The sequence below is a fragment of the Cajanus cajan genome, chromosome 9 (assembly GCF_000230855.2).
Source record: "Cajanus cajan strain Asha chromosome 9, NIPB_CcT2T_4, whole genome shotgun sequence".
Lineage (NCBI taxonomy): Eukaryota > Viridiplantae > Streptophyta > Magnoliopsida > Fabales > Fabaceae > Cajanus > Cajanus cajan.
This window is the reverse complement of record NC_138525.1, coordinates 28,395,692-28,417,207: the sequence shown is the minus strand read 5'-3', so window position 1 is coordinate 28,417,207 and position 21,516 is coordinate 28,395,692. Positions and strand designations below refer to the sequence as shown.

General features: G+C 29.7%; 2 protein-coding genes and 1 pseudogene across 4 annotated transcripts; 2 read left to right on the top strand and 1 right to left on the bottom strand.

Moving 5' to 3' along the window:
• Positions 1-4,207: 4,207 nt before the first annotated feature.
• On the top strand, positions 4,208-8,141 carry LOC109808413 (protein NRT1/ PTR FAMILY 1.2). The gene is made up of 4 exons (XM_020371409.3): positions 4,208-4,410; positions 4,495-4,712; positions 6,168-6,712; positions 6,989-8,141. Exons 1-4 carry the CDS (start codon positions 4,299-4,301, stop codon positions 7,878-7,880), a joined length of 1,767 nt encoding a protein of 588 aa, XP_020226998.1. The 5' UTR covers positions 4,208-4,298; the 3' UTR covers positions 7,881-8,141.
• Positions 8,142-9,201: 1,060 nt separating this feature from the next.
• LOC145952056 (secreted RxLR effector protein 161 pseudogene) lies at positions 9,202-9,756 on the bottom strand (annotated as a pseudogene).
• A 4,401-nt stretch (positions 9,757-14,157) lies between these two features.
• LOC109808414 (protein NRT1/ PTR FAMILY 1.2) lies at positions 14,158-19,442 on the top strand. 3 transcript variants are annotated; one of them, XM_083063567.1, is made up of 4 exons: positions 14,158-14,314; positions 14,566-14,783; positions 17,459-18,003; positions 18,334-19,442. In XM_083063567.1, the coding sequence occupies exons 1-4, from the start codon at positions 14,218-14,220 to the stop codon at positions 19,223-19,225; spliced, it is 1,752 nt and encodes a 583-aa protein (XP_082919693.1). In that variant the 5' UTR covers positions 14,158-14,217; the 3' UTR covers positions 19,226-19,442. The 3 variants fall into 3 exon arrangements, with proteins under 3 accessions (XP_082919693.1, XP_082919695.1, XP_082919694.1); XM_083063568.1 differs by having other exon boundaries at positions 14,284-14,421; XM_083063569.1 differs by lacking the exon at positions 14,566-14,783 and having other exon boundaries at positions 14,195-14,314.
• The last annotated feature ends 2,074 nt before the right edge of the window (positions 19,443-21,516 follow it).

Here is a 21,516-nt window from a genome sequence, read left to right as displayed (position 1 = left end):
CATGACAGCGGGACACGCCTCCTAACCCTCCATGTTACTAGGAAGCCTCTCTTCCACATGGACTCACCGTTAGGAAGACTTTCGACACAAGAGATCCCAAACTTGGATCCATCTGCCAGCCATCATACCCGTCGAGCCGGTCACCTGATCAGACCATCGGCTTTGATAACCACACATATACACACGTCTCCACATTGGTGAGATATTGTCCGCTTTGGGCCCAAGTCCTTACGGATTTGCTTTTGGACATCATCCAAAATGCCTCTCAACCAATGGAGACAAGTGTGTGTATATAAACTCATGTCCATCCTCTTATTTGAACGATGTGAGACTTTGCTTGCATTCCAACAGTTAGAGGTGTACAAAAAAGAATATTATTTAGTTTATATAATATAAAAAAAAATTACACAATTAAAATATTAAAAAATTTATTAGATAAAATAAAATAATTACAAATAGTTAATTAATAATCAATTTTTTCACCATTTGATTTTTTTAAATAATTTTAGAAAAAATAAATTGATAATATTAATTATACATAAAGAAGAAAGTATGATATATTGTTGATTTTTTATTTTTTTTTCTTGGTGTGAAATTTTGTAAGTATTAATATAAAATTATAAATAAGAGTTTTCTTTAACTTTCTCATTTTTTTATTTATAATTTATTTAATTTTCATTCTATTTTTAAGTCATGACATATTTTACTTCAATGAAATCTCAAAATTAAATTGTGAATTTTCATCTCTGTCGTGAGTTTCTTTATAATGTGTCATTATCATTGACCTATTTTCTTATTATATAATGGTCTCTAATGATAACTTTTTGTCTCGTACAAATGTATCATATATTTAATTATTTTTAATGTAACTATATGTTTAAAAGTAATATATTTAGTTAATTAGCTAGTGCATTTCCTATCTTGCGTTTTTTTTTTGGGTTTTTTTAAAATAATTGTCTTAATTCTTTTGGAAGAAATTTTTTCGTAAATGAGATATGAAGTGATACATTATGTGTTAAATTCAATCAACGTAAGGTGTAAATCATTATGGTCCGGCAACGTGTTGTGAATTAAAGCACAAAATTTTAGATTCTAATAATGTTCTTATCATTATAATTTTTATTTATGAAAAAATAGTTTAATTATAATACTTATTGATTAAAAAAAAGCACAAATTAACAAATTATTCTTTTGTTCTTTAAAATTTATTTTTATTTTTATTTTTTAAAACATTTATTTTAATTTTTATCTTTTAAAATATTTATTTTAATTTTTTATCTTTTAAAATTGAGTCAATTTGATTATTATGAAACAATGGTCATTTTTAATTTTAAATGTTTTTATTGATTTAAGACTAGAAACTTATTTTATTACGTTAAAATTGTTGAAACGAAGTGATACTTAAACCAAAAAGAGTAATAAACACAATAGTCCAAAAATGAGTCTAAAAAGCAACTATAAAATTAAAAATAAAAAGTAATATCATATAATCTTTTATTGATTCTAAGGCTTATTATTCACACAATTTTCATTATGTTTAAAGTATTATGTTTAAAGTTTTTTGAGTTGAATCATCAATTAATTTCATAATTTTTATATAAGTGAATCTAATGGAAAGAATTAATAACTTAAATCAATAAAAAAAATCAAAATCATATCCTAAAATTGAAAACAATATTTGTTTTACAAGGATAAAATTAACAAAGATTTAAAAGATAAAATATTAAAATAAAAACTAAAAAAATAAGATAAATAACTAAAAAAAATATAATTTAACCTTTTTTATCTCTACAATCTCATTATTTATTGACACATATGCTATAAATTCTACGATAAACTACTTTAATAAGTGATTCACTATGCACCAATATTTCTAGCCATTAGATCAATCTTGTACACACAATAATACTCCTTTCTTTCATTTTTATTTGTCAAATTTTTAGTAAAATTTTGTTTATATTTACTTCTTATTCTTAAATTTTAAGATAATATTGTTATGTTATCAATTATACTTTTACATTTCATGTAACTTAAACTAATTTATATATGATAACTAATATGTATTTACTATGAACTAAAAAAATATATAATAATAAAAAACATTTAAAATCATTATAAAAAATTAAAAATTATTACATTTTTTGATTTATATAAAATAATATTAAATAATTATGATAAAGCAACCTTAAATCATTATTACATGGGAACGGAGTTTCTACCATGCAACTTTTACACCAGATTTTTTTCATCTCTCTTCCATATCTTCTATTTTTTTCTCTCTTTCCTTAAATTTCTTCTTTTCTATCGACAAAGGATTGTTCGTTATTCAGTTTTCGTAACCTACGTTTAAAAAGTATTATTTCAATTATAAATTTTTTGTACTACTCTAACAATAGAACCTGAGAACATTGTCATTGGGTATGAGATGGTTTTAACCATTTGACAAAAATAATAAATTTAATTAATTTAATCGATGATATTAAAAATTTAAATTCCAACCAAAATTGAACTAGTCAAGGAAGTTAATTTTCTTTGATTCAGTGAACCACAATTTTTTTTAAATTTTTTGTTGAAAGATATGTTCATGTTTTTATCCGACGTCAAACAAAATTAATTTCCACTTATAAATTCTTAATTTTTATTATAGTTATCCTTCAATTAATCTTTTAAAAAGATTCTTAATTCTTTATATAACCAATTAATTAATTTCTACTTATAGATGTTTTTATTATACTAGATCATTCATAAAAAGATCTAATATATGTTAAGATAATTTTATTAAAAAATTCCTTAAAAAAAGGAGTGCTAATTAATAATTATCATACTACTTCTTTTACACGCAACTTTCACATAACTAATTATTTAAAGGTATTTAAGAATTATTAATATTTATTAAATCAACTAATATTATATTTAATCTTTAAATATTAAAATTTTAAATTCAAGTCTTGACTTTATAAAAATAGTTAATTTATTATTTAAAAATTTAAAACTAAAATAATTTGAAATTGTATACACAAAAATAATGATCACTTTTATATATAAGTATAACTGCTGTTAAAAGTAAATAAATATATATAACTAAACTCTATTAGACATTTTAATAATTTTATTATACTATCAACTATACATTGATAATTCTTAAAAAAAAAAAGTACACATCAATAATTATATACAATTATGTTTATTTAATCTTAACTATACATTGAGACTATTAACCTTTTAATGAACATAATATAAACTACTCACAATGAGTTAACCATTATTTTCGAGACTATTACACCCTTAAATGAACATAACATAAACTACTCACAACTACTTTATTTTTCTTTATTCCTAAATTTTTTTGTACGCAAGACGTTTTTTTCTTCTTTTATTTTTCAAAATAAATATGTAAAGATTGGGAGAATTGAGGTAGCTAGAAGTATAAAAACCTAAATTCAATTCTCAATGCCATCATCTTTGTAATCTTTTTTATGTAACAAAAAAAACTTTTAATTTAGGAGTTACGAGGATTATTATAGAATATAAAAAATTACTTGGTACTTTTTGAAATCTTTTAAGTTATAATATCTAAGAGATGAAGTTTGACTTAATACTTTTACAATTGATTCTTATCCATGTTAAAATAATATTCGGATAACATAAATTATCTTCTAAGAAACATAAATTAATGACTAAAACCTTAATTTAGTCCCTTATAATATTTTAAAGTTTCAATTTAGTCTCATTTTAATTTTTGGGTTTAATTTAGTCCCACCTATTAAAAATGCTAACAATGTGTCTTCTGTCTAAATTTTTCAAACGCCATTTAGGAGTGTCCATGTGATTGAGAATCACAGGTTTGATTGAGAATCATGGACGTAATTTTCACAATTCTTACTTAATAGATTTTTTTTATGTGATTCACATCGTGAGAATCACTGTCGGCTCTTTAAGGGCGCCTGAGAAATTTAGATGAAAAATAAATATTGTTAGTATTTTTGATAGGTAAGATTAAACTGAATCCAAAAATTAAAATAGGACTAAATTAAAATTTTAAAATATTATAAAAGACCAAATTAAAGTTTTACAAATTTTGATGGTCAATTTTGAAATAGAGATATTTTCATAAATGTTAAAAAAAAAAAAAAAACAACGTGGTGGTGTAGCAGTAGTTGTATGTAAATAGTAAAGACAAAGAATATGCGGTCTATGAGTGGCCTCAAACTTCGGGAAACTATGTGACGTGCCCATAATGAAGTTTTGAGGTTTAAGTTCACAAAACCATTTCAACAAACATCCCAAAAATCAAGCAAATGGATTCCTCAGGCGCGACCAACCAGAAGCTCTTAGAAAACGGCGACGTTTCTTCTTCTTCTTCTTCTCAACCTACAAAAGGTGGCTTGCGAACCATGCCCTTCATCATAGGTACTACTATTACTACTACAACACACTTGCTTCCGTTTCGTTCACTCACTCTTGACTAAACGACGTCGCTGGCTCTGCGCGCAGTGAACGAGTGTCTGGAGAAGGTGGCGAGCTTCGGCATCATGGCGAGCATGATACTGTACCTGACGGAGGAATACGGGATGGGTATTTCGAAGGGCACAAACGTAATTTACACGTCCAACGCCATGTCCAACTTCTTGGCCATCTTCGGGGCCTTCATCTCCGATTCTTATCTCGGAAGATTTCTCGTCATTTCTCTCGGTTCCTTCTCTAGCCTCCTCGTAACTCTTTTCTCTCTTCACTCAAATATTATAATAATTCAACACAACCTTTCTAGATTTTGTTTTGTCTCCCAAACTCATCATTTTTTTTTTGTTATAGCTCAAAAGGACTAATTTCCTCTCACAATACATGAATTTTGCTGATGAAGGACTATTATTTTTTTCTTTCATTAATATGATTTATTTTATAGAAGTGTTTTAAATATGTAATTTATAATATTTTAATAAAAATGAAAATAATTTTTGTTAATTAAATATTATTATTTTGTATCTATTAATATGATTCATTGTATTAGTATTTTAAAATTGATGATTAAAAATTATTTTGTGTTACAATATTTTAAAGTTAATAATTAAAATTATTTTAACATGGCAGGCTTACTGTCTAGGTAGTGACGAGAGAAATGATCGATGCACTTTTTGTCTAGTACTATTGTCATTTCTCTGGTTTGTTCCTCTTATATGTTTTTTATGCCAAATGGGGTCCACTTTTTAATTATACAATTTTGATGCATATGTTTACTTTATATATAATGTTTCACTAAAGAACAAAGCCTTCTTCTATTAGAATTCGAGTTTTAAATTTTATATGCGTATAATTTAAAGCGATTTTTAATTGTGCATATGGTAATGTATTTAAGTTTTTCCCCAATAAAAAATGTTAGTATTGGATGTTTGGCATTAATCTTTAATTTACGCATATTACTGCATATTCACTTCAGCACTCTAGTACTCTGCTGTCACTTGGTGAACATCACTGTGAAATATTGGATCACTGGATGCTAAGTTATCGGATGAACTGATTGTATAATAAGAATGGCGGGTAACGAATATGCCAAAAGGAAAAATCGGGGACCAATTTGAGAAATGACTAAAATATTTGGCACTAATCTGATTGCTTTATTACACATTCTGGGACTAATCTGGTAATTAAATACATGTTTAGGGTCTGCATGTTATAGTTTCCATTCTTCTGGACTAATATGATTGATACTTCGTGGCTAATTTGACTACTTACTCTAGATTGAAGTTTCTGTTTCTTTTCTTTTTTTATTCTTAATTTTTGGGGGCTGTAGATACTAGATAAAAGGAAATTCAAGTGCTAAAGGAGGACCCTTTTTGTATTTGTTTATTTTTCTAAATGGGGCGGTGCTTTACTGATTAGTATAAGTTACATAAATTCTTAAATATTTTAGCTCACTAGTACAAGTTCATGCGGCAAATTAGACATGTATCTGTGTGGAAAAACAAATTAGACAGAGATTTGTTTAGCACAATCAGTCACTAGAGTTTTGGTAGTAGCACTGGCTTCAATTAAAAGCACAGGATTGACCCCTGTAGGTGTTGGTTAAATAGCAACACAACAAATAATTGTCCGAGTCTTAGAACTCTTGTGATAAATTTATAAAGTTGTTATTTTCCTAATGATGCTATAATATTCCTTGTCTCTCACAGGGATTAATCATTTTGTGGTTAACTGCCATGATCCCAGAGCTAAGACCTTCTTGTGAATCACTCATGGAAGTCTGCAACTCTGCTACGACAGCTCAACTAGCAGTTTTGTTCCTTTCCCTAGGATTAATTTCCATTGGAGCTGGTTGCATAAGACCTTGTTCCATAGCCTTCGGAGCAGATCAACTGACTATTAAAGAAAGATCTAATGATGAGAGGCTCTTGGATAGCTACTTTAATTGGTATTATACCTCAGTTGGAGTATCAACAGTGATTGCATTCAGTGTAATTGTGTACATTCAAGAAAATCTGGGATGGAAAATTGGGTTTGGAGTAGTTGCTGTGCTAATGTTCATATCAGCTGTCAGTTTCATTCTTGGTTCACCATTCTATGCCAAAGTGAAGCCACGTCGCAGCATACTCGCTAGTTTTGTACAGGTAATTGTGGTGGCTGTAAAGAACAGAAAACTTAGTCTTCCTGATTGCAACTTAGATCATTATTTTCAAGACCGTGATTCGGACCTGATGGTCCCTACTGATACCTTAAGGTACTTGTGCTTGCCCTCGTGATCTTATTTCCTCTTATTTTCACTTCTCAAATACTGTTTTGCCCCCATATATTTCTTCTACGAGACAACAAATGATATATCCAATTATCATCATATATTAGATAGTGACCATCATTTATTAACTTTGTCAAAGGTAATTTGTTTTTGTCTTATTTCTCGAGGAATGCAGAGTAATTCCATCATATAGACATGTCACTGTCAAATAATACTTTACCGAGTACTTTTAGAGTGAGTTAACACAATCTTCTTTTATAGGTATTTGAACAAAGCTTGCATAATAAGAACTCATGAGACAGTCTCAAACCCTGATGGATCAGTTTCAGATCCTTGGAGCCAATGCACAGTAGGGCAGGTGGAGTCACTGAAATCTTTGCTCAAAGTCCTTCCTATGTGGTCTGCAGGCATCTTTGGGATGGTGCCCCAAGGCTCATTCTCTACCCTCCAAGCAAATACAATGGACCGAAGGTTATTTGGCAATTTCAAGATTCCTGCAGGATCCTTCACTCTTATCACTGTAATCACCTTATCAATTATCATTCCATTCTATGATCGCATAATGGTACCCCTGCTATCAAAATACACGGGCTCGCCTAGAGGATTCAGTTGTAAGTCTCGAATTGGGATGGGAATGTTGTTTGTGTGTGCAGCCATGGCAACATCAGCTGCAGTTGAAACTATGAGACGAAATGCGTCCATCGAAGAAGGCTTTGAGGACCAGCCTAATGCTGTGATTCCCATGTCTGCTTTATGGCTAGTTCCTCAGTTTGTTATGCTTGGAATAGCTGAGGCTTTAAACCCAGTTGGGCAGATTGAGTTTTTCTACACCTATATCCCCAAGTCTATGTCTAGTTTCGCAAGCGCTCTTTTCACTCTTGAACTTGCTGCTGCCAATGTAGTGGGAAGTGTGTTGTTGAACATTGTGGACAAGGTGACTAGTGTAGGAGGGAAAGTGAGCTGGTTATCAACTAACATTAACAGGGGCCATCTTAATTATTATTATGCACTGCTAGGTTGCATATGTTTAATCAATTACCTCTACTTTCTTGTTATTTGTTGGGCTTATGGTCCTGCTCCGAGACAAAAACTTCAAGCTTCAGCTGGTAAGAAAGAAGAGCAATTTGATTACAGGGAGTTACCTACTTCCTAGATTTTTTTTAGTATACAAACAGATACTGTAAACACTTGAGAAACTGTAGTATTGAAAGTGTTTATGTGTATAATTAATAGGTTAAAAGTAGATCTGTGCTAAAAGGCTTTATTGTGATCTTGCACAGTATATGTTGATATGAAGAAATAATGGAATGAAATTATACGAAAAAAAATGAATTTAGCTTTGCAAGGCTAAATACTACTGCTGTAGTGGAAACTTTTGCATGGTAATAAACTTTAGTTATGCATTTATCAATAACCTTTTCTAAAACTCTTCCTATTTACATCATTTTCTTTTGCTTTCTTCTGTTTCGTTCTATTGGTCAGTGTTTACCTACATTGCACGGTTATGGGTACCATACCTGTAACGACATAAGATAAAGACAGTACAACATAAAAAGAAATCAAATCGTTCAACATAAAAATAAAACATCTCACAATAAGAAACTAAATAATGATAGTTTTTTGCATCACAATATTCTTTATAATATTAAAACGTGTCACAATAAAAAAACTAAATACTGGTAATATTCAACATCACTAGAGCCAAGCATGACTATATAAGATGCACTTTAATTGCCCCAAAAGTTGGTGGTACTTGTTCTTGATTTTATACAAATAACGAATGTCTGGTGTTCTATAGTACTAATATGATTAACTATCACACGTGAGGAGCATATGTTGCAGGGGCAATTTTGGTCTTAATGACTGAATTGAGTGTGCAATTTGAAGATAGTATCAGCAAGCTGCTACATCCTGTCCTCTACCTTTGTTACTAATGATTTTAGCAAACAAAATATCATACTGAATGCTGGAGAATTGTCCATGTGTTGATAACATAATTGCAATTTCTATTAAGAAAATGACATTCTATTAAGAAAATTGCTTTTAGCACTTTGTATTGATCTAGAATAGCAAACATATACAGAGTCCTAATACTCCTATTTTCAGGCTCTCCATGATTATAGGAGATAAATACAAAATATCCATGATTATAGGAGGTACAAAATCAAAACAGTATCAAGAGATATAAATGACAGAGATATGGATCTATTACAATTAAAATTATAACTAATCCATGATTTAAGCTCCACTGATTCAATTCTGACACTCCCTCTCAAGTTGGTATATAGATATTACTCATGTCTAACTTGTCAAGAGAACTACTAAAAGTCCTGGATGCTACTGCCTTGGTAAGCATGTCAACAAGCTGTTCTAATTTTACAAAAGGAAGGATAATAATACCAACTTCAATCTTTTCTTTAATGAAATGTCTATCAATTTCCACACATTTTGTACGATCATGTTGAACAAGGTTGCTAGCAATCTCTAGCTGATTTATTATCACAATAAAGCTTCATTGCATCCTTTTGTTTGTATTGAATATCCTTCAACAAATATTTAATCCACAAAAGTTCACACATTCCATTTGCCATCCTTCTAAATTTGGCTTCTGCACTTGATCTAGCAACTACTTGTTGTTTCTTACACATCCAAGTTACTAGATTTCCACCCACGAAAGTGAAATAGCCTGCACTAGACCTCCTATTATCTACTAATCCAGCCCAATCAGCATCTGTATAATCTTCAACTTTGAGGTGGCCATGATTTGAGAATAACATACCTTTTCTGTGAGCAGATTTTAAGTACCTCAAAATTTGTTCAATAGCATCCATATGCAATTTTTTTGAGTCATGCATAAATTGGCTCACAACATTGATTGCATATGCTATGCTTGGCCTTGTATGAGACAAGTATATTAGCTTCCCAACTAGTCTTTGACATCTTCCATTGTATGTACTTGTTGCATCAGCACAATGAAAATTCTTGTGATTTTGTTCTATGGGAGTATCAATTGGTTTACATCCAAGCATTCTTGTTTCAGTTAACAAGTCTAAAATATATTTTCTTTGAGAAAGAAATATGCCATGTTTAGACCTTGCAACTTTGATCCCTAAAAAATATTTGAGATCTCCAAGTTGTTTCATGTCAAATTCGGAAGCTAAAAATCTCTACAAGCTAAAAATCTCATCAAAATCATTTCCAATCACAATCATATCATCAACATATATTATCAATATAGTATTATGTTTAAGAAACAAGGTATGATCAACATTACTCTGTGTATAACCAAAAACACTTCATAAACTTTGTAAATCTTTCAAACCAAACTCTTGGTGATTGTTTCAATCCATATAGAGTCCTTTTAAGCTTGCAAACCAAAGGAATATTTGAGAATTTTGGTATACCAGGAGGAGGATCCATAGCAACCTTACTGTATTAAGTTTTGCAATTGATGCAAAGGTTTCTTAACGGTCAACTCCATAAGATTGAGTGTAACCATTTGCAACTAGCCTTGTTTTATACCTCTCAACACTTCCATCAACTTTATGTTTAATAGCAGGCACCCATCTACAACCCATAGTGCTCTTTCCAATTGATAAGGGTACAAGTTCCCAAGTAACACCTTTTTCTAATGCTTCCATTGCCTGAGTCCACTTAGGGTCTGTTAGAGCTTCCTACATGTTACTAGGTGCAAAGACACTAGATAATGGAGATTCAAAATTGGCATGACTTGGACAACTTTTCAAGTGACACATAATTGTTTATGGGGTATTTGACCTTACAATTAAGATAAGATTTATACCTGATTAAGGGTTGTCATCTACTAGTACGAGATGGAAGAAAATAAGGGATCACTATAGGGTCAGAATTTGAATGACTAGAAATAGAGGCATTTCTTTGTATATCAACAAAAACACAATTTGGCATATCAACAATAGAACGAATAGAAGTAATAGTTCTAGATGTTACCTCTACGAAATTATTTGAGGATTGGATCCACAATGGATTTGAAGTTGATTTGTATATCCTCCTTTGTTGCTTTCTTCTTTCTTTTTTCCTTTTTCTTTCTTCCCACTAAATGACTTTTTCCCACAATTATTGTTGCCTTGAACTTTGCCTTTGGTATTAACCACAAAAACACATTCAACATTTTCTTCCATCCTCAAGGATCTTCTCTATTTAGTGGCTTGAAAAACATTTACGAGTTCTGAAATTGATATGTGAGAAAAATTCTTATTTTCATCAAGAGAGGAGATTTTTTAACTCAAACCTCTTCAGAAGACACACCAATATTTTCTCCACAACCCATTGATCACTAAGTTCTTCACCTAGTAATTTGGTTTGTGTAACAACTTTAGAAAGTCTGTCAATAAACTCCTTTACTATTTAAGCTTCCTTCATTTTAATAGCTTCAAATTCTCTTCTCAAATTTAGCACCTTCATCCTCCTTGTTCTTTCATTGCCTTGGGATTCCCCCTTAAGTTTGTCCCAAGCTTCTTTTGTTGTCTCAAGATTCAAAATCTTGATAAAAACATCATTATGAATTACTACTTGTATCATGGCAAGTGCTTTGCCTTCTTTAGCCACTTCATCAATGTGGAATCTTACTTGAGCCATCGTTGGGTTGTTTGGTAAAAGAGCTTGATTGCTTCTATTTTCCACCACTTCCTATAAACTTTAAGCTCTTAGATAAGTTCTCATCTTTATAGCCCACAAATCAAAATGTTCTCCAACAAATACTAGAGGTGGAAGTAAGGAATTTCTATTGGAAGTCATTTATTGAAGGTTTTATAAGTGAGTTTTCTTGTTAATTTTCTCTCACACAAATTGTTTTTTAGATATTTTCTCTCCCTCATAGACCTTTAAAGATCAATGAAACTCTTGATACTATGTTAAAAATGAAAACAAATAAGTAGGAATAGAAGAGAACAAATGGAGCAAGGTAGCTTGTGTAATGGGGATGCAAAAGTGCATTTACGTTTTTTGCATATAACATTTTTACAATGACTTGGAAGTTTGAAAGTACAAGGTTTCAAGGAAAAATGCACTCACAGTTGACTTGGTTGTACTACCTATTAAAAACAAGTATTTTCACTCACTTTTACCTATGACTAAAACATACTACATATCACCTACTTTCACCTAAAAAAAATTGCAAATAAGACAAATGTAAGGCAACATATTTTGTATTTAAAATATCAAGAAAATTCTCTAAGTCTAACAAGAATCAACTCTCCTCACTAGTGTATGCATTAACTTTCTTTAAATGTCTCCAACCGCGACTAATTTTCTATTTTGTATTATTCCTTTCTTGAGTAATCACATATTTATTTATTTATAATATAAAAGCTAAACTCCAACTTATAATATTGACACATCATTATATTCTCAAATCTCAAATGTACCATATCAACATATTTCCTTATGTGTAAACTTCTATGCTCTTTTATCTTCTATTATATTTTTTCTTTACCCATTATATAATTATATATCTATCATATGTGTTCTATTCAATCCATTTTCGACTCTTTTATTGTCTAATTTTCTTCATCTTATTTTCTCAATACTACACCTCTTTTATTACAATTATATCTTCTATTACATTTCTTCTTTACCTTCTATATTACATATTCATGCTTTATCCGATCCATCTCACCTCTATTTAATTTTCATCTCACATTGCAATCTTTATTAGAAATTAAAGGTACTACTTTTTCCCCTCTTTTTCACTATTATTAAAATTTTTAATTCTGATTTGAGATTTGATAACCTATTTTGTGCGAGAAGATGTATAACAAATTAGAAAATTATAACACTTTTTGTGCAAAATTAAGTTTCAAATGTTCCTATTTTGTGTGTAAAAAGAATCGCAAATTAGAAAATCATTGCACTTTCTATGTTAATATATTGAGTTTCAAATGTTTTATTTCAGTGTAGTTTGCATACATTATAAAGTCTTGAAATGAGGCAATTTTAAAGCAAAACAATACAACAATTTCTGGTGAGCAAATTGTAATGAGAAATGAGTATACACATTGTCCTAACCTTCCTATTATTGACACATGTTAAGTTAAAATAAACGATACCTTAATGTGTTTTTGTTTATTATTTTTATATTTTTTTTGAAATTATTAATTTTATATTTTTATTTAAATTTCATGAAATTAATAAGTTTTAAAATCTTAATCTTAATATGTTAATTATTTGAGTTTTAAAATCATATTTTTAAATTTTATAAGTGATACATTTATATTTTGAAATCATATTAATGTAAATTCACTCCAAATTTTAAATTTATGCTTCTTACATTGTAAAGTCATAGTTTTATTTTATTTAAAAGATAGAAGTTATGGATAAGGATCGGTTCCTTGACGTCAATCGATATAGAAATCTCCACTTAATATTCATTCATCATAGATATTAAATCAATTAGACTTCACATAAAAATAAAAAAACTTAACACATTTCTCTATTAAGCTTAACCTAATAATTAAGTATATTTATATAGTGATTCTCAAACTCAAAATAAATCATATAATAAAATGGACTTACAGAAAAATATATATGTTCGGTAACATTCAACCTATTTTCATAAAACAAAATTACACCAATTAATGATTGCTCAAACAAATAAAAATTCTAACATTCAACTTTTTGTTATAGAAGTTGTCAAAGTTTATTCAAGGAAAAAAATAACTAAAGCTTGATATTAAATTCAATATTATTTTACACCTATTTTGATAAATAAAAAAATATATCGTGAATTGTTTCTCTTTAATTTTATATGTATATATTTTTTTTAATAAAATACATATAAACATTGATGTTTCTCATCAAAAATTTAATTTTATATGTATTTTGATTAATAATATATGGTTGTTCATCAAAATAAAATTATCTTTCTCTTTTCTCTTTTGGTCCTAGAGAAAATACTTTTTCTCTACACTTATTAAGAATTGTGTGTTCTATTTGTGCTTTTAAAATTTATCAGAACAAAGTATGCTTTCTTAACAGCGATCATCCTTGGTCATACCGAGAGAAGTGAAAATTGAAAATAATAAACAGAAAATACATAAGCGTTGTTTGAAATTGTAACAATTATGAAATCATATCTTAATTCAAAATTAATTGCAAAATATAATTACTAAATAAGTGCAACTAATAATAATAACATTAAGTTTGGATTGAATTAACATTAGTATGATTTTACAGTATTTTTAACAAAAAAAAATTATAACTGAAAACTGAATTAATAATATAATAATTATGGAGATTAAATGCATTAATAAAAAAAAACGTTCCTATTGAAAATATGTAACAATATTTTAATATTCATTTGAACTTTTTATGACCTCATCTTCATGCCCCTCATAAAAATATATTAAAGTTGAACTCGAGATAGGCGTGGACAACTATATATTTAATTAATTTTGTTTTTGCACACGTTTAAACCCCAATTATTGCATCATTGTCTTTCAGTTCCAAAAGCAATGGAATCCTCTGCTGCTACAAACCAGAAGCTCTTAGAAAATGGGTCTTCTTCTCAACCCAGAAAAGGTGGCTTGCGAACCATGCCCTTCATCATAGGTACTATATAGTATAAATTACATGCAATGTCATAAGTGTTGTTGATTAAATTCTTCTATGAGGATTGAAATTTCTATATGTAGAAAAGAATTCCAAAGACAACTAAGGTACAATTATTTAGTAACATGCACTTACATATTACTAATGATATAGATGCAGTATCTAAGTTTTGTGATGAACAGTAACCATATCGTTGACTCACTCTTTGATAAACGAGGTGGTTCTTTTGTTTTGGTTGGTTGTGGAAGCAGTGAACGAGTGTCTGGAGAGAGTGGCGAGCCAGGGGATCATGCCGAACATGATACTGTACCTGAGGAACGAATATGGCATGGCTATCACGAAGGGTACAAACGTAATTTACACTTGGTCCGCCATGTCCAACATCTTGTCCCTCTTCGGGGCATTCCTCTCTGATTCTTACTTGGGTCGCTTCTCAGTCATTTCTATCGGTTCATTCTCCAGTCTCCTTGTAAGTATTGTTAAACAGAATACAGAAAAAGAAGAAAAAAAAAGCTTTCCTCCTAGTAAGTATTGTTAAAAAGAATAGAGAAAATAAAAAAGCTTTCCTCCTTGTAAGTGTTGTTAAAAAAAATAGAGAAAAAAAGGAGAAAAAGCTTTACTAATGTGACATTCTACTACACATTCATATTAGTACTTTTCTAACATGAAGGGTTGGCACAGTAGTTAGATACAATGCACGCTTTTTGGGATACAAACAAGTTCCACTCGATAAAATAAGAAAAAAAATAACAACATATAAAGTACACACATATTCTAATGTTAGAGAGGCCTTTTAGATAATAATCAAAAATAAAACTGTAAAGGCTTAGGTCCAAAGCGGACAATATCTCATCATTGTGATATTAGTGCTTACACATTATGGGGACAAACTATTTAGTAGATAATCCTGTTTTTGATTTCTGCCGTGCGAGAAAACCTTTCAGGTTAACAACAATTATAATATCGCAAGCGGAATTAGTCTATATCTAAGTAGGTTGGAGATACCCATCGCAGAACAAAAAAAATGTTAGTATTGTTTTTGTAGAAACCACATATTTTTCATGAAACAATTTTGCTGGAATCGAATAGAATCATTATGAGTGATAAAATACTCCCTCCAAGTATTCAACAGACCATATATTTAAAACTTTTGAACTCGTGATCACTAATTAAGCTGAAATTATCTGGTGTTATTGGTTAACGCACTCGATAGTATTTATGTTAGCTAGCACATCATCAACATCTTTGTGAAATATTGGATGCTAAGTTGTCGGATGAACTAAAATTGTATAATAAAAAATGTAGAAGCGCCAAAAAAATGAGGGACCAAATTTGAGAAAAGACTAAAATATTTGACACTAATATGATTGCCTTATTACACATTCTGGGACTAATCTGGCTAAATATATATTTAGGGTCTGCAAATTATAATTTTCATTGTTCAGGACTGACTGATATGATTGATGCTTTATAGCTAATTTGACTACTTACTCTTGATTGAAGTTTCAATTTCTGTTTATTTCTTCTTAAATTTTTGGGCTGCAGATAATAGGAATTTCAAGTACTTAAGGGTGACCGTTTTTGTATTTGTTTGTTTTTCTATAATGGGGTTGTGCTATACTGATTAGTAAACGTTACTGAATTTCTTAAATAATTTAGCTCATTAATACCACTGTATGCTGCATGCTTTTAAATTTGTTAAGGGTTTAGCCGTTTAGGGTTTAGGATGACCTTCAAGGATTTAGCTCCCACTCTCACTCAACCTTCTTGTGGTGAACATGTATCTCTGTGGAAAAGCAATTGGGCAGAGACAAAGATTTGTTTTGCACAATCAGTCAGTAGAGTCTTGTTAGTAGCACTGGCTTTGATTAAAACCACGGGAGTGATCCCTGTAGGTAGGGGTGGGCAAAATAAACTGAACTGAACTTATAAAAATTATATTGAACTTAAAAGTAGTTCATATGAACTGAACTAAACTAAATATTAGTTCAGACAAACTGAACTGAACTATTCTTTTGTGTCATTGAACTGAACTGAACTATACTATAAAAACTTGAACTGAACTACAATTTAAACTGCACTAAACTGTTATGATATTTTGAATTAAACAATTTTGACTCATTGATCTATCAAAATAGGACACATTTGCCAACTTTACTTTATTTTCCATTTTATTTAAATTTTTCAAAGGAAAAAAAATATAAAATTAAGTCAAACAAACTCAATGAATTTTAAGCCTAAAAATAAGTAGTTCAACATAACTCAATTAATCCGTTAAGTTCGACAAAATTGATACAATTTTTTTTTCAGATCACTTTTTTTCTAAAGTTTTGGTTATTAGACTATCGAGTTAATCCATTAAGACATAACATGTTAAACACATTTAATTTTTATTCTTTTATAAAAATAGTTCAATTTTTATAATTCAGTTCAGTTTTTATAGTTCAGTACAGTTCAACTTTACAACAGTTCAGTTCAGTTTTTTTACAAATAGTTCAATTTTTTATAGTACGGTTCACCACCAATTCAGTTCAGTTTAGTTTTTTTTGCCCACCCCTACCTGTAGGTGTAGGTTAAATATTATAGCGACACAACAAACAATAGCCTTTGAGACTCGGAACTTTTGTGATAAATATATAAATTTGTAATTTTTTCTCAAAACCTTATGCTCTCCAAAAAACCAAAACCTACTGGTTGGAGCTGATAGGAATTAAAGAATGCAAATATTTCTTGGTCAGCTTTGATCTGTTGTGTCATGATTAAAAGAAATATGTAAAACTTTGCTCAGAGAGTTGCTTCAGGCAAACTATCTAATCCAAGATGCCTAAACACTCACATAATAGCAATAGCATAATATTCTTTTTAAACGACAGCCTTTGAACATGTTGCAGAAAGTTAATCATATGTCAAGTTTGTGACTTTAGCTTAAACACACTAATTATTTGTAATTGCTTTGGCTGGTGTTTGCTAGAGTCATCAGTCATGACTTGGTTTTGTGTACACCTTCAAAGAGAGTCTAATTGTGTTTCAATACTTCGTTTTCCCAGTGAAATATGGGAAATATTTTTCTAACATAACATGAGACAAATGATTTTTTGATGTTTACTTTCCTAATGCTGCTATAATATTTCTTGTCTCTCACAGGGTTTAACCTTTTTGTGGTTAACTGCCATGACTCCAGAGCTAAAACCTTCTTGTGAATCACTCATGCAAGTCTGCAACTCTGCTTCAGCAGCTCAACTAACAGTTTTGTTCCTCTCCCTGGGATTAATTTCCATTGGAGCTGGTTGTGTCAGACCTTGTTCCATAGCCTTTGGAGCAGATCAACTGACAATTAAAGACAGATCTAATGATGAGAGGCTCTTGGATAGCTACTTTAATTGGTATTATACCTCAATTGGAATATCAACCGTGATTTCATTGAGTGTAATTGTGTACATTCAAGAAAATCTGGGATGGAAAATTGGGTTTGGAGTACCTGCTGTGCTAATGTTTATATCAGCTGTCAGTTTCATTCTTGGTTCGCCGTTCTATGCCAAAGTGAAGCCAGGCCACAGCTTACTCACTAGTTTTGTACAAGTAATTGTGGTGGCCATAAAAAATAGAAAACTTAGTCTTCCTGATTGCAACTTCAATCGGTATTTTCAAGACCGCGACTCAGACCTGATGGTCCCTACTGATAGCCTTAGGTACTTGTGCTTGTGCTCATGATCTAATTTTTGCTCAATTTCGCTTCTCAAATACTTCTTTGGCCCCATATATTTCTTTTGAGAGACAACAAATGATATATCAATTATCATCATATAGTGGATAGTGACAAACAATCGTTTATTAACTTTGTTCTAGGTAATTTGTTATTGTCTTATTTCTTCATGAGGAATGTTTCAGTCTCCTATTGACAAATTCTACTTTTCTGGGAATGCAGAGTAATTCCATCTAGGCATCACATAGAGATGTTCCTCTCCTATAATATTTTACCGTATACCTTTAGTGTGAATTAACATAATCTTCTTTTATAGGTGTTTGAACAAAGCTTGCATAAAAAGAAATCCCGAGACAGACTCAAACCCTGATGGATCAGTTTCAGATCCATGGAACCAATGCACAGTAGGACAGGTGGAGTCACTGAAATCTTTGCTCAGAGTCCTTCCTATGTGGTCCACGGGCATCTTTGTGATGGTGTCCCAAGGCTCATTCTCTACCATCCAAGCAAATTCAATGGACCGAAGGTTATTTGGCAATTTCAAGATTCCTGCAGGATCCTTCACTCTTATCATGGTAATCACCTTATCAATAATCATTCCATTCTATGATCGCATAATGGTACCTCTTCTATCAAAATACACGGGCTCACCTAGAGGATTCAGTTGTAAATCTCGAATTGGGATAGGATTGGTTTTTGTATGTGCAGCTAAGGCAACATCAGCTATAGTAGAAACTATGAGAAGAAATGCAGCCATCGAAGAAGGCTTTGAGGACCAGCCTAATGCTGTAATTAACATGTCAGCTTTATGGCTAGTTCCTGAGTATGTTTTGCTTGGAATAGCTGAGGCTTTCAACCCAGTTGGGCAAGTTGAGTTTTTCTACACTTATTTCCCCAAGACCATGTCTAGTTTTGCAATGGCTCTTTTCACTCTTGAACTAGCTGCTGCTGATGTTGTGGGAAGTGGGTTGGTGAGCATTGTGGACAAGGTAACTAGTGTAGGAGGGAAAGAGAGCTGGTTGTCAACTAACATTAACAGGGGCCATCTGAATTATTATTATGCACTGCTCACTTTCTTAGGTATAATTAACTTCCTTTACTTTCTTGTTCTTTGTTGGGCTTATGGTCCTGCTCCGGGACAACAACTTGAAGATTCAGCAGGCCGGGAAGAAGACCAATTTCATTACAGGAAGTTACCTACTTCCTAGATTGCTTTCAGTACACAACAGATACTGTAAACACTTGAGAAATTGCAGTATTGTATGTCTTTTATCTGTAAAACAAATAGGTTAAAAGTAGATCTGTGCTAAGAGTTTTATTGTGGTCTTGCACAGTAGCTTTCCAGGGTGAATACTACTATTGTAGCGGAAACTTTTGTATGGTAATAAACCTGGTTATACCATTAATCATTAGCCTCTTCTAAAACTCTTCCTAGTTACATGGCTTTCTTTCTATTTTATGCTATTTGATCCGATTGACAATAGGATTTGTGTAGATAAACTTTCTTATAAATATTTTTAGAACAGAAAAATAAGAATGAAATTTTCATAAGATAAAATTAGCTTATTCATAAGTTAATTTGTAGGAATTTTTTCTTATTAATTTCACTAAAATTATATTTTTAATTTATACATAAGTTAATTTTAATTTACAAAAGTTTATTTCAATTTTTTTCCTAATTTTTTTTCTAGAAGTGTTTCTAAATAATTTTATTTAAATACATTCATAGTATCTTGCTACATTACACTATTATGTGTACCTTAAATTGTTTGACATAACAATAAAATGTCTCACAATAAGATGCTAAAACAGTTGTGGAGTTTAGTAAGGGACAAAGTGAGCTGCGGTGTGGTGGATTGACCCATTAGTTCACAAAAAATTGTTGGGGACAGACATTCCAACCCACCAATTTGGCTAGTTCACTCCACATAGGAGCATTGTTGCATTAACCCATTAAAACAAGCAATACACAGCAATAAAAACAGTTGTAATTAAACATGATCAGAAAATAAAATAAAGTCATAAGAATTGCAAGAGGTTCGTATATATGTCTAGATACCAATATGGGATCTTAGTGAATAAAATTTTCTTATATAGTTATAGTCTCAAAATGTATAATATCTACATACAAACATTAAAACATGTATACAACTAACTCGATCCTAAAATTAAAAAAAAAAAAAATAGTCGTGAGACTGACATGTTTCCGACTTCCACCATCTTTTAAATGGTCATAATGGCTCAAAGTTACCCATTTTCTAGCTAAATCTAGTCTATCCCAAGTCAAAATATGATCATTGCAATCAATACAACAAACAATGGAGTAGGTTTGATAAACAACAACTTAAGATATAAAAATAGGGAAGTGCATATAGACTAAACATAGTATTTTATTAAATATTTTACAAAAAAAACAATTATATAATATCATATTAATTATTATTTAAGAAATAAGTAATTAATATAATAAAAAAACATTAAAATAGTAATAAAATATATTCAAAAATCTTTTACCATATTAAGTAAGCTTAATTGTGTTTTTAGTTATCCAAATTTGGAGAACATACTTTTTTGGTTTCCAAATTTAAAACTTGTGTTTTAAGTCTCCAAAATATTAAAAATTATTACTTTGATCTCTCACATTTAAAATTTTATGTTTTTAATCCGTATAATTTCGAAACAATATTGTTTAAGTCCTAATGACATAACTTATAGTGACAAATTGGGAGGAGCTAAAAAATAATTTTTGATATTTTAGGGACTAAAAATATAAATTTTAAATTTGAGGGATAAAATAATATTTTAAAAATTTTAGGGACTAAAAATATAAATTTTAAATTTGAGAGACCAAAAAAATATATACACCAAATTTAAATTATCATTTTTTAAATAAAATTTAATTTAAATTTGAGGGACCAATATTTTTTTTAATATTTATATTATAATTTAAAATTTTATTTTTTAAACTTTATAAAATAAAATTATTAAATGTTTAATTTAAATTATATAATAAATGTTTAGTTATATTATATTACATTAAATTATATTATAAAATAAAATAAAATATTTTATAATAATTATTTTTGTTATATTTAATATTAAAATTTTAAATTTATATTGAAACATTATATGATACTATATTTATAACAGTTAAAATATTCTTATAAATGAGATTATAAATAATACATAATTAAAAAATTTCAAGTTATTATAATTTTCAAAGCTTAGTAAAATAAAATTATAATAATTTAAAAAATTGTACTAATACCGTAAATTTAAAATATAAATGATGTATAATTTTTTATTTATTACCCATTTTTTAATCATAATATTATTTATTTATGCAAAAATATTTACTTATTTATTATCAATCTTTGTTATATAAAATGGGAATTTATCGCATACTAAAAGTAAAAATATTAATTATTATATAAATAGAAAAACTATATTATTATAATGTAAATTTTTAAATTTTAAATTTTAAAAATAGAATTATTGT